This window comes from Sturnus vulgaris, chromosome 1 (assembly GCF_052056855.1).
Source record: "Sturnus vulgaris isolate bStuVul1 chromosome 1, bStuVul1.hap1, whole genome shotgun sequence".
NCBI lineage: Eukaryota > Metazoa > Chordata > Aves > Passeriformes > Sturnidae > Sturnus > Sturnus vulgaris.
Genome location: NC_142243.1, coordinates 40,445,356 through 40,458,328, shown reverse-complemented (window position 1 = coordinate 40,458,328; position 12,973 = coordinate 40,445,356). Strand labels below are relative to the sequence as shown.

The window sequence follows — 12,973 nt, the reverse complement described above, 5'->3', positions numbered from 1 at the left end:
TCAGGGCCCGGGGAACCTGCGGACTAGCGTCCAAAGTCAGGGTCCCACAGTTCCCTTTTTCGTCAAGTTTTTTATACCTTTTTACAAAGTAGTCCACGTGCAGAGGTACACATTCTTCAAGACAATACAGATACATAAATCTTGTAGATATCATTCCTAAAAGTTATAAATTTTGCATGCTTGTCTATTCAAAACTATAGGCTACCCCCCTTTAATTCCCCCTTGCATGTTTTCCCATCACCAGAACCCTTTATTTATTATTATACTTTAGCCTTACCCTGAAAGTTTCTAGATGTTCTTATATGCTCCACTAAATTCTTTAATTATCTTTAATTATTGTTTCCACAGTCCCCAGCTCATTCCCAGGGTTGGTTCCCAGGGCCTGTCCGAGAACTGCAGTTTTCTAAGCCTTAGCATGACTACTACTATATCTACATTAGTCCTTTTTCTCATTATTTCGGTATCACAACAATTCAGGTTTCACTTGTCCAAAAACAAAGTATATCTCAATTTTACAGTACTGATAGTTACCAGTGAAGAGATAGACAGTGCAAGTATACAGGATATGAATGAAGACAGAAGTTTTCTTTATGGCTGGGACACAAATTTCCAGAGATGCTTTTGCTCAGTAATAAAGCATAATAAATAACATTTATTCAGTAATAAAGATTTAACAATCAATCTGATGAATGAAGAACCTGAGGCACTAGTTTATAAGGAAAATATGAAAATAAACTGTATCAACTGATGGAGTCTCCAGAGAGATATGTAAAATAATGAACTCTAGAATCAAGTGTAGGTATGAGCACAGTTCAAATTAATAAATATCGGCTTATTAATTTTTCAATATTTGGGATATTTTGAATATTCCAGTTTCATAGTTTTCAAAAGAAAAGCATCTGTCTTTCTCCTTTTCTGAAAGAAGCCTCTCTGAGACTTCAAGGCATATGAAAATGATTGTTTCAATGTGTTGGAAAACACTTTTCTCCATGATCTTCTCCCAAAATTGTATTCTTTATATGCTTATATCCTTATGTTGGTCATTTTGGTCCCTCTCCTATGGTGAGCGAAAGTGACACTGAACTTGCATCCTATCCTCTTCTAGTCAGAGTACTTTTGTTCTTCTAAATCAGCCAGTACTCTACTCAAAAGGGAAAAAACAGTACATGATATTGCTTTTTAAAATTATAATTTTAAAATTATTTTCTAGGTGGGTAAAATATATCACAGCAAATTTATTTATTATTCTCAGATTAGTAATGAAATACTATAGTTTTCTATATGCAAGTATTATGTAAAGGGACTAGATTTTTTTTATAGACAGGTTATAGCTTTACAGTTTATCTAACTTCTTTAATGCTTTATGATATGTTCCACTATATTTGAACAATTTCTATGGTAGATCTGTCAATTATTTTTAGCTTGAGGTCTATGGAATTCCATTCACAATTTCAAACAGGTTTCCTTTCTTGATGGATAGTGAGATCTGGCACCAGTTGGTATCAGCTGTCTTTTTGATATTCTTCCCTCCCTCAGCTCTGCCTAATTTACAAGTTCTTGTTAGCAATTAGCCTTTTGAGTTCAAGGTTCAATATTGAAAGTGTTGAAAGGAGATTTAAGTTTGGAATGTCCATGCAGTTTGACCCTTCTCTCTCTTTGCTTTGATTCCTTTGATGTGGAGCAGGTGAACTGGCTCTCTTCAGTAACTGTGCAGTGCCTGTTCAGGGCACAGGAAATGTGTTCATGTGTAGCAGGACTGGAGTGCTCTCTTAAAGTCATTGAGAGTCATTGTTAGTGGTTTTCATGCCGTGCTACACTGCAGTCACTGCTGTTGTGGCATCTTGGACACAACCTCAGTCCAGTAATGAAGTATAAAATTACCTTTTCCCACATAAATTTAAAGAGAAAACCTCGACAAGCCATCTCTTGGCTTGTTATACATTTGGGTCTAGAAGAGAGGATGAGGAAGTAGTTGAAGCAGACCATTATGCAGACAGTGGTATGTATAGTCAATGCTCAGGGATGCAGTGAAGTTTCTGGGGAGAAAGTTTCTAGTGCATTCACTCTGCTGTGTCCTAATAAAGTCAAAATACTTTGAGGGAAAAACTTGGGAAGAATGTTGTATTAGGTACTGGACAAATTGTCTTATTCAGACTTGGTAAAAAGGTAAGTATTTAGGAATGTATTATCTCCTGAAATTGCTTTAATATTAAAGATACTAATTTGTTTAATCTGATATATTTATATAATTTATCACCTGTCCTCCTTTATCATGCTTTACTTTGACAAGATGGAGTAAAAAGAATCATTAATTTATTTACATACAACACAAATAACAGGTGAAGATTTGGAACAATAGAAGATCATAAAAAGTCTTCCTTCAAAATATGTTTAATTAAAATAGAAGCAATAGCAGGGACTGGGGATTTCTATTCATTCCAGAAAAACTATAAACATTGACAGCAACAAAGGTAGAAATTTATATGCATTAAAGAACCCTGTGCTACAAAGAAGTTGTGGTATTTAAATGTTACAAGAAAATAATTTGTATTCTGTGTTTTGATTATCTTAGCTCTGTTTTGATAATGCCAGTAGAATTTGGTCATTTCAGCCTCAGTGTATCTCTGGCATCACATCTGTAATGGTTTGACATGGCTTGGTTTTAAGTAGCAGTGGGGCCACAGAGGGAGAAGCTGCTGGAAGATTCCCAGCGTGTCCAGCTGAGCCAATGGTGGATGGCTCTGAAGATGGACATGCTGCTGGCCAAAACTGGGCCAGTGAGAGAGGCTGGTAACTCCTCTGTGAGGACATATTTAAGAAGAAAATCAAAACAGAGTAATGGGTTTTGTTTCTAGCCAGAGAAGAGGAGGAGAATGTGAGAACACGTGAGGGAAACCTCATGGAGACACCAAGGCCAGTGGAGAAGAAGGAGCAGGAGGTGCTCCAGGCTCAGGAGCTGAGATTCCTCTTCAGGCAGCGGTGAGACCATGATGAAGCAGCTGTGCCCCTGCAGCCCATGGGATCCATGGAGGATGCAGAGATCCACCCACAGCCCATGGGGATCCATGGGGATGCAGAGATCCACCCACAGCCCATGGAGAAGCAGGTGGATGCCTGGAGGAGCCTGTGATCCAGTGGGAGAGCCGGTGGAGAGGGAGCCCTGCTTCCAGGCTGGAGCAGCCTTTCCGTGTAGGACTGCCCCCCTTAGAAGAGTGACCCATGTCACAGCAGTTTTGGGAGGACTGTGTGCCTGTGGGAGGGATTCACACTGCGGCTGGTGTGGTTGGGCTGCTGCTCGTGAGAGTTGACCCACGATGGGGAAGTTCATGGAGAAGGACTCCTCTCCCAGAGCAGTGGAAGAAAACCTTGGGTGACAAACTGACCAAAACTCCCATGCCCTGTCTCCTTGCGCTGTTGGTGGGAAGGAGGGAGGGGCTGAGGAGGAAACAGTGTTTTAAGGGCTTGTTTCACTTCTCATTATCCTCCTCTGATCCTGTTAGTAAAAAATTTCACTTTGCAACTAAAGTTTAGCTTATTTTGCCCTTGTAATATTTCTCTTGGTCCTTTCTCACTCATGAAGCCTTCGTTAACTTCTTTTTTCCTTTTCCCTCCTTTGCCCTGCTGTGGCAGGGGAGGGTGAGCCAGTGACTCTTGTGGGTGCCTGGCATTGGGCCAGTGTCAAACTACGACAACATCATATCAAATTCACTTCATATTTTATTCCTATCTTGACTGCAGGCTTTGCATTGTCCAGAACTGGACTGCTGTTTGTTCTCCACTACCAAGGCTTGTCCCTAGGAACCTACTACCTTTGTCCAGTCTATTATTGTTCCTTTGTTCGATATTCACTTCTGCTCTGCCATTTGTTTATTTTTCTCACTTTCAGTTCTTGTTGTGAAAAACTGTCACCAAGAACAAAGCCTTATATGTAGAAGATAGAAATAATTTGTTTAGTTTAAGGGTTTGAAAGTCTTGCTCTAAATTTAGAAGCAGTAACTGAACCAGATACCGTGCAGTCCTGGATTAACAGCTAAGTCTAGTTTTATGTGTGTATGCAGGTATGAAGGTGACGCTTCAATTTTTGGATTTTCTAGTGAGTGAAAATTGAATATGGAAATGAAGAGGAGAATATCTAACATTGCCCTTTTTTATTCTTTCTTGTCAGAAAAATGATGAGAGTCTGCATATTAGCAGCAGTCGAGCAGCCAGTTGCAAAGGTGAATTTTCAGAAAATACTGACCTTCCAGTTGACAGTCTGCACATGGAAAAGATGAGGAAAGAACATATGAAGCAATCCTGGTAGAGGATGACAGGACTATGGAGAAAGGTAAACATCAGCGAAAGAAGCATCAGGTGCTATGATGCTGGTTAGAGATGAGTTAAAAGCTTCTTTGTTTTCATTTTTATGTGCAGGTATTTTCTCTGAATTAGACAATGAGATAGGCATAGTGGACAACTCAAGCAGTTCCAGTTCAAGTAATTTGAAAGAGTCTGCTATTGGTAAGATTCTTCAAGAATGAAGTGTACACTACTTTCTATCAGTAAAACAGTTGTTTAGTCCAATATATTTCATTATTTGTCAAAAGTTCACAATCTGTTGTTACCTAAGTAAAGAAAATAACTGTGCCTCTGTGACAGCCATGTCCAGTTTAACACATCTGGTATCACCAGGGCTTTGTGCAGCTTCTCCCCATATTTTGCAGTAGCTGGCATGTTATTGGGCTCCTTGAGAAAGAAGGTGGTTTTAAATTTAAACATAAGATGACTAATATTGATAAGAAACAGATGGAAGAGTGTGAAAAAGAAAGTTGAAAGAGGCAAGCTTTAACTGTCTGGAAGAATTGACTGAATGGAACTGAAGGAATGTGTAGATTTTAATTAGGACAGAATTATGTGGCAAAACACAGCATTAATTCTGCTTATAGTTATTTATGGTAATCAAATTGGAATGCACCGGCTGTGTTGGGTGTTATCCTAAGTAACAGTTTTTTGGGATTATATTTCCAATTTGAAAATTAAAAAAAAACCTCAACTCAAAAAACCCTAGCTCTAATCACTCTGATTTACTTGCTAGATTGTGAGCTACCATGACCTATCTTTTAAATGCAATTGGATTCTGATTAGAGAGAATCAAAGTGCGTTTTATACTAGAGAAAAAAAAAAGAGATGGATGTTAGAGTTGAGAAAAATTCAAAATTTAAGACTTCCATTCATGAAATATGGGGATGGTTTGGAAGTACTTTTTAAAGGTAAAGGGAAAACATTTTTGCTGCAAATGTCCTAGGCTTCAAAAAATCTAGAATAACATTTTTTGTTTGTAATCCTATTTGGTAGCTGGATTTTATTTCATATTTTGGCCCAGGTACTGAAGAAATATGACCTCACTTTACTGAAATGTCCTGCCATTAGTGCAGGGCAAATAAATGATTTAGTAATTCTACTTAAAATCCATTAAAATGTTTTGCTAATTGTAGCTGGATAGCCTGTCATTCTGATGGCTGGATATTCTGTGGCTAGCCAGCCCTAAGATTATTGTCAACGTTTTCTTGAAAAATAATAATGTAAAAAAGCACTTTTTTGTGATCACTTTCTTGTGCTAAGAGAGTAATAGGAGAAGGCTGCAGGATACAGGGAAGCCTTGAATAATTGTGGGAAGGGGCTGCATAAAATGAAGCATAGACTGAGAAAAAGCAGCTTCCAGGGACAGAGTTCTATTTTGTGTTCATACTGAAGAATAACACATTGTGTGTCTCACAGGAATGTAATTCTTTGTGGGCTAGTTCAGCATTGTGCGCAGAAATTTGAAGCCTTTGTGTAATTTGTAACTTGCCACACCCAAAACATTAGTGGTAATGATTTCCTTGTAGTTAATTTTTCATTGTTAAGATTTAGACATTAACAAAATATCAGCTTTTCCTCATATTTGAATATGACCGTGCTATATTGCCATAGTTTTAATTAAATATTTAATGTGGAAACATCCAGTCAGTTCCTATCAGTCCCAGTAACTTTAATCAGCATTTCTAGAAGTCATTATCCATTTTTCTCCTGGCACAGAGTCTAATCCTTATATAGATACCTCAGGATTGCTTTTTCAGAAAAATAGCAATTTTGCAGTCTAACATTCTTAGATCAGCTGTAGTTTCTATTTCATGTTGAAGTAAGTGTTACAGATCAGCTGTAATTAACGCTGGCAAATGTTTCTACTTTTCAGGGGTAAAGAAAAGATAGCTTTTAAAAAAATTATAAATTCAATGAATTTAAATATAAATTGGATATTGCTTGAGATATGCTCCATCCATTAGTAACAAATGGCTGACAGAGTTTGAATTATCAGCCATGGTTTTGTCAAGCATGTCAGCATTACAGGGGAAAATGTGACCAACTTTGATCTAGCTAACTTGAAAACTGCTAACATGAAAATGAGAGTTTTAGTTTCAGGTATATTGATGAGGATCGTGAAAGGATTTGTCTAATCATGCTGTCATCACATCATTCTCAGAGAAAACATGATCATTCTAATTTAAAACTAGGGTGGTATTTTGCAAAGAAGTGTGATATGCTGAGCTGTTCAGTAGCACAGAAGCTGGTATGGATTTGTCAGTGTAATAGGGGTAAGCTTTATTTATAGTCCAATATTGTTATAATATTTTTAATGACTTTGCATACTCAGTGTTTTTCAATTATGCTATAAGAAAAGGATTATTCTTCTTAGTATAGAATGTATAGACAATTTATTTCTACAAGACCAGCTCCTTTAACAACTCCCAAGATTGCCAAGTGCAGGGTGTGTAGATTCTGGAATAGTTGCTCCTGGTACTTGAAATGATTAATCCTGTAGGAACAAGATTCTGCACATTTCAGAAGCATAGAGGCAGCACTGACAGATGCATTTTTCTTTTCCTGAAGTCATTATAATTTCAAATTATAAAGATTGACAGAGGATAGGGACATACTGAGTCAAAAAGCTGTGAAGAATGATGGGATGGTAACAGTTTATTAGTTGCACTTAGTTTTTTCTTAGTTTAAAATTACAGGGTTCCCAACTGTACCTTAGCTGAATCATATTAAAGGGTTTTTACTTGCATTTGGTTTACAGTGTAACCATATCTTCACTTCTCTTGGTAAAACCAAATAGTAGGAAAATCTGTGATATTTCTTAATGCATAGTAGTCCAGTAGAGCTGGTGTGTCAGTTGAGTGAGAGTTGAAAAATTTACTTTTTGTCTGGGAATGCTCTTTTGGACAATATTTTTTTTTTCCCTTTATCATGTTCATTTACATCACAATCAAAAAGTGTCCTAAATACATTGGAAAACAATTCAATGTAAAACATACGATTAGAAAACCCTGGTCTAAGGGGTTTATGTACTTCTAACCTTCTTCCCAGTATAGAGGTAGCATGCAATAGATTCTTTTCAGAATTGCTCAGCCTTTTCAAGAGATTAATAAATCTCAAAACACAGTCCTGTTGTACTGCTGTATCTTGTTTAAAAATTTTTCTCTTACCTCATAATTTCATTTATGTTTCCACTATTTGGAGGAATCTCTGCACTTGTGTATCTTGTGACCAATAAGCAAAGACATTGATTTTCAGGATTCCTTTCCTGAATTTCTGCAACCCAGTAGTATTCAAAGTTACCATGTAATGAAAATAGCACAGATCTGCCTGAACAATATTCTAGTGATGTAACTCTAAAAGGGTCTCCTATATCTTTCTTTGAGAAATGCAACTGTTTTACACAGTGCCAGGACTTGAGTTTTGTGCAGGTAATGCTCATATCCAGTTGAATAATTGGGGATTTCTAGAACTAGGATACTCTCAATATAGGAACTCCGTATTTAGTATGTAGCAAGTGATTTGGCTCATCAGTTAGGTTATGAGTTTAGGTCATCACTTAGCTCCAAATTTAACTACTTTTGAGCATAACAAGCACATTATGAAATAAACCCCTGTTCAGTAATGTCATTTGTTTTCTGGAGCCTATAATTTGGACTACATTACAGGCAGCTACCTTATATCTTGAAAGGTCTGTGGTCACAGAGATGAGCCTTTTTTTTTTATTTAATTCAGACCAATTGTATTTTATGGATTTGGTGCCTTGAGAAGACATTTCTTCTTTAGATAAGATGACTAGAGAGTTTGGTAAGTTTTTGGAATTAGATTGTCTGACTTCTGCTATATATGGTTTTCTGGTTTCAGGTTGTGAGGAGAAAGTTTAGGGAATATCTTGAAAATTATTGTGTCAACAAACCTGTCATTTTCACAATGTGGTGTTTGTGAAGAACTTTGAAGACCCTAGTGTTTTGTAGGCTTGCTTTTCCTGATTTGTCAAACATTCAGATTTCTCTTGAGACCCCTGGCTAGTGGGATTTTGTTGAAGACATCAGCCAAGACCTGGTTTTCCTTATGATGCCTGAATTAAATATGAAATATGTCAACTTCTGTTGCTGTACATGGAATCACTGGTGGCAAGGAAAAAAACGTAGTTGTTTGCTCTGCAAAACAGCTTAATTAACCTGATTGGGGTTGTCCATTCCGGTGAACAGTGATTTGAAGGGCAGCTTACTAACAGTATTTTGAATAAATAAAGGTAATTTCACCTTTCTCCTGAAAAGATTGTTGAGCTGTCATTCAAAAAACCACTCCCTTTGCTTCCATTTCATTCAAGGAGATGTACTGAAGTTCTCTGCTAGTACAGAGTCTTGATTTAATTTTCCTGCCAGCCTGTTCAAACTTGGGAATGTTTTCAGAGGTTTTGTTTTCAGATACCACTGAAGTGAAAGTTAAAGCCAAAGCAGTAGTTGCTGTCTTCTCAGGTTTTTCTGATCTCATATTATGTAACCAACTCTTTCCTTGCAATTGCCTGTTCAGGTGCTTGCAAGAGCAGAACACTAAACTTCATATTAAATGTATTTGTATGATTTTTACTGATGTTGATGCATATTAAGAAGTTAAAGTCCTAGAAGTTGCTCTAATGACATCAGCTGCTAAAGACTAAAGTAACAGAGAAATTATTTATGCCTCATTTATTAAATTTTTTTATATCCTCAAGGAATCTGCATACATCTATTCAGAACAGGGGGGCTGATGAGGATTAAAAGCTTTGGCTTTTGTGTGTCTTTCACCTTCTAACCAGAGTGGGCACAAAACAGGAAAGAGATGGAGGATTTGTATCTAATTTTCCTTGAGACCGTCTTGAACTGAAAAATGCGCTCTTGCAAGGCATTTGAACAAAACATATTGCCTTGCTCTTCCCATCCATGTCAAAGAAGTAGCCATGGTAAAGGAAATGTGGTCTAGGTAACCCTGAAATGAACATGAGGATACACCATGTGCTCCATGACTTATGTGAGTTAACTTGCCTACACATTTGTGCTGTTTCTTCCTCCCTGTCTGGCTTTGTATGACTAGCATAACTAGAGATTATGAATAAAGTCATTAGTGTTCCTTGAGTGTGTGGGTACAGATGAGTGTGTTTGTTACAATGATTTTTACATGTTTGAGTCTCCTTGTGTTTGTTATTAAGTAAATTATTTTCCTGTGTTTTCATAGTGAGTAATTTAATGAGATTCCCTTCTCAGATCTAGCTGTTCAGTGGGTCTCTAGCATAATAATAAGCAATAAAAATAGGCCTGAAGGGTGTTTGCTATTGTTATGTGATGTTCTGCATCATGATTTCGTTGGGGTTTTGGTTTTTAGCATTAATAAGTATTTTCCTAACTTTAGCATATGAATCAGAAAATATTGTATCTCTGCTGTGTACAGTGAGTGGTGAGACAGACTCTTTGGTGTGAAATATCATGCACTTGTAAATACACTCATAAGACAGCAGATTAGCAAGTCAAATGTGGTGAGACATCAAACTAACTGATCAAGCAAATTTGGATATGAGCACTTTACTGATAAGAGACCATTTATTTGAAACAGCCAAAGGGTGCCCAATTTTATATATGAATACTTGAAAAGGGGGGTTGTTTTTTATAAAATTCTAGCAAACAGCTGTGTTCACACTTAGCTTTCTTGCCAAGTGGCTTTTGTTACAGATTTTCTTGCATATATTCACATAATGTATTATGGTATTGGTTGTGACAGTGTCTGAGTTTGTAACTCAAAATCCTTACCTCAATCAGCATGACTCACGTTCACTCAGAGCTTCTGCTTCTGCATTTATGTTATTGTGTCTGTGTCCTAAGCAGGTAAAATCTCTGTTCCTTGAATAGGCACATTAAGATTTTTCATTTCCTTCACTTTCTAGACAGTGGGCACTCTCTTTTTTCTATTTTTCTGTCTCATTAACAAAGCTAATTGAAGAACTTTTGCTTCTATGAAGGCCTAGTTTATTTGTTCTTATGTAATTCAAGTGCTCTTATAAAATAGTCTTTTGTGCCAGCTACCACTGAATTTTGGTATGCAAAGTGTCACCGAGGATTAAAATGTTGTTTCATTCTCTGTTTCTGTGTCTCCTTTTTAGGGAGATGGATCTGGCCTAAAGATGTATCATTTCTTTTGGTTTTAAAGTGAATTCAGTTTGACAGATGAAAGCCTCCTTCAGAATTTTTTTTTAAATTCAGAGGATCTCAGAAAAGTAGGAAAAATATTTCAGAGTCCAACACAAAAGTATGTTTGAACACGAAAAGATGTAAGACCCTCAGAAATATGTTTGCTCTACAGTTACTCAAGAACTAATATAACTGCTGTAACAAGACCAACAATGGGAAAACTAGTTTAAGTTTGACATAAAATCTTTTTTTCTTATCTGCTGTTTGAGTGATTAGATGCTTCTGTTCTTGCTTAGTGATAATGTTTGTGATGTTACTAGAGTGGAAAAAAACCTCATGTAGATGAAGATGCAGGCCTTTTATTAGAATACATTAATTATATGGGAAATTTGTCACATCCTAATCTTGCCACTCAGACTTTCAGTTAGCCGAATTATCTTTTCATTAAACATACAGTCAATCAAAATGAGATACGAGGGTGGTCTCAAATTACCATCCCAATTACCATCAAAAGAATGGTTTTACAGGAATGATTTAAGACAAATGTTTAAGACTAATATTTGCTTTAAGGCAATGCTTTCCAAGTGCACAAATAATAGATGTCATCAAATATTAGCTTTGCAGTCTGCAAAATTATTTCAAATAAATTATTTCAATGTTTACATTCAGTTTTATTGCTGGTTAGATGTTGGACCAATAACTGGTCACACTGCTGTCTTCAAGGTCTTGACTTCAGTAGGATTATTTAAGAAGAAAGGTATTGCATATGTTATTGCATATGGATAGCCAGCTAACAGAATGGTGGCAGTAAATCTCTAGTGGACCTCTAAGAAAGTGGGAAAATATTCTATCTCCTTATCCATTGACTATCTCCATCAATGTTGTGGCTATCGTGGTAGCAGTAACTGTAACAATTTAATGCAAATCCAGGTACGTATTCTGTGGACATCTAGCCATCATGTGTTGTTACTTTCTGTAACAATTTTCTGAAATAATTTATTAAAATGCTCTGTTGGGCTGAGATATTTGTTATGATGCGAGCAAATATTTGAAACATCAAACTTGATAGTCAAGTGGGGGTTTGGCATTTGTTTAATGCTGTTTTTAAAAGTTATTTTGATACCATGTCTGGGAACAGAAAATATTAACATGCATGTTGTGGGTTTCTTTTAAACAGAAAATAACATTTATGTGTTTGTTTCAGGTATAATTAAAGTTTTAGTGCTTCTGAAAGACAAGCTCAGATAAGGTAGGTGTGATTTATGATTTTAATATAATTGATCCTTCTTACTGTGAGTTCCAATTGGTTGTTTCACGGTGGAACAGTTCCTCAAGTGCCTTCATGAAACATGTCCTTGGTTTCCTTTATGACTCCATTGTACCTCAGCCTAGGACACTAAGTCTATTTGAGGATATTTAGAGGGTGTTTGCACACGGAAGTTGTACATGATAAATAGTTTTAACAAGGTCCTTGCTATGGTAACTTAACCTGACATCAGTTGATTAGCCAAATTCTGCTTCTATATTTTTAATCAGATGTTTTTCCATAGAAAAATGTGCTTGCGTATTTGATAGTGTAGAGCATGTTGTAATAGTGTAGTAGAGTAGTATCTTGTCCCTTTGAACTCCTCTAGACCTTCTGTATAAACATAGACACCCATTTCTTGCATTTTGAAGGCCCCATCTCCTTCCAAAAGGAAACAAACAGAAGCAGAATATGTCATACCATCCCTCTTCTAAGGATCTTCCTTTTCTTCAGTAATGCATCAAACACATTCTTGACTATTATTTTTTTCTGGTCTCTTTGGCACCACCCTTATTCAGAAATTCTGTTAATTGTTTCTTTATTTCTGTTTTTCTTTCATATCTGGAAAAAACTCTCAAAATCACTCTTGGCTGCATTTGCCTCTCGAACAATTTTTTCATTTTACCTTTAACTTAGCTAGGTAAGTATTTACAGTGATAGGATTGATCCTTTTCCTGTGTTTCCCTGCAGACCCTGTTTGATTCAAATGCAGTATTTTATTTTTACTTTCAGAATGGTTCTTAGCATAACTCCATCCAGTCTCCCGTTTATCACTTCCTAGCCTTACATCTTTTGTCCTATTGTAGTCAGTAATGGCAGCCTCCCCATGCTTGAGCATTGAAGAAAACACATTTTCTTTCTCTTTGTAGAAATTCACTACTATACGAATCTCTGCCCCACATATAATCATTAACAAAACTATTTCCTTGTTTTAATTTGTAACTACTCCTTGAAACTGTAGTTTCCCTACTGCCACAAAAATAGATACAAATTCTTGCCTTACTTGGGCTATCTTGGCTACCATGCCAGGACACCATGTTTGCTCTTTCAGTTCCCTGGTGTCTGTGCCCATTTGTTATTGCTTATCTCAGCTAATGAAATATGCATGCTAGGAAAGTATTTGTCTAGATTTTAGAGAAGGATGTAGCATTGAAACATGTTGATC

At 36.6% G+C, this 12,973-nt stretch overlaps 1 protein-coding gene across 1 annotated transcript in view; it reads left to right on the top strand.

Annotated features, from left to right (window-relative positions):
• NEK10 (NIMA related kinase 10) overlaps positions 1-12,973 on the top strand; it is a 231,531-nt gene that overhangs the window by 59,265 nt on the left and 159,293 nt on the right. The window contains 4 exon segments of the mRNA XM_088160584.1: positions 4,178-4,247; positions 4,250-4,327; positions 4,414-4,500; positions 9,140-9,195. Coding sequence (XP_088016710.1) covers positions 4,178-4,247; positions 4,250-4,327; positions 4,414-4,500; positions 9,140-9,195 — 291 coding nt within the window.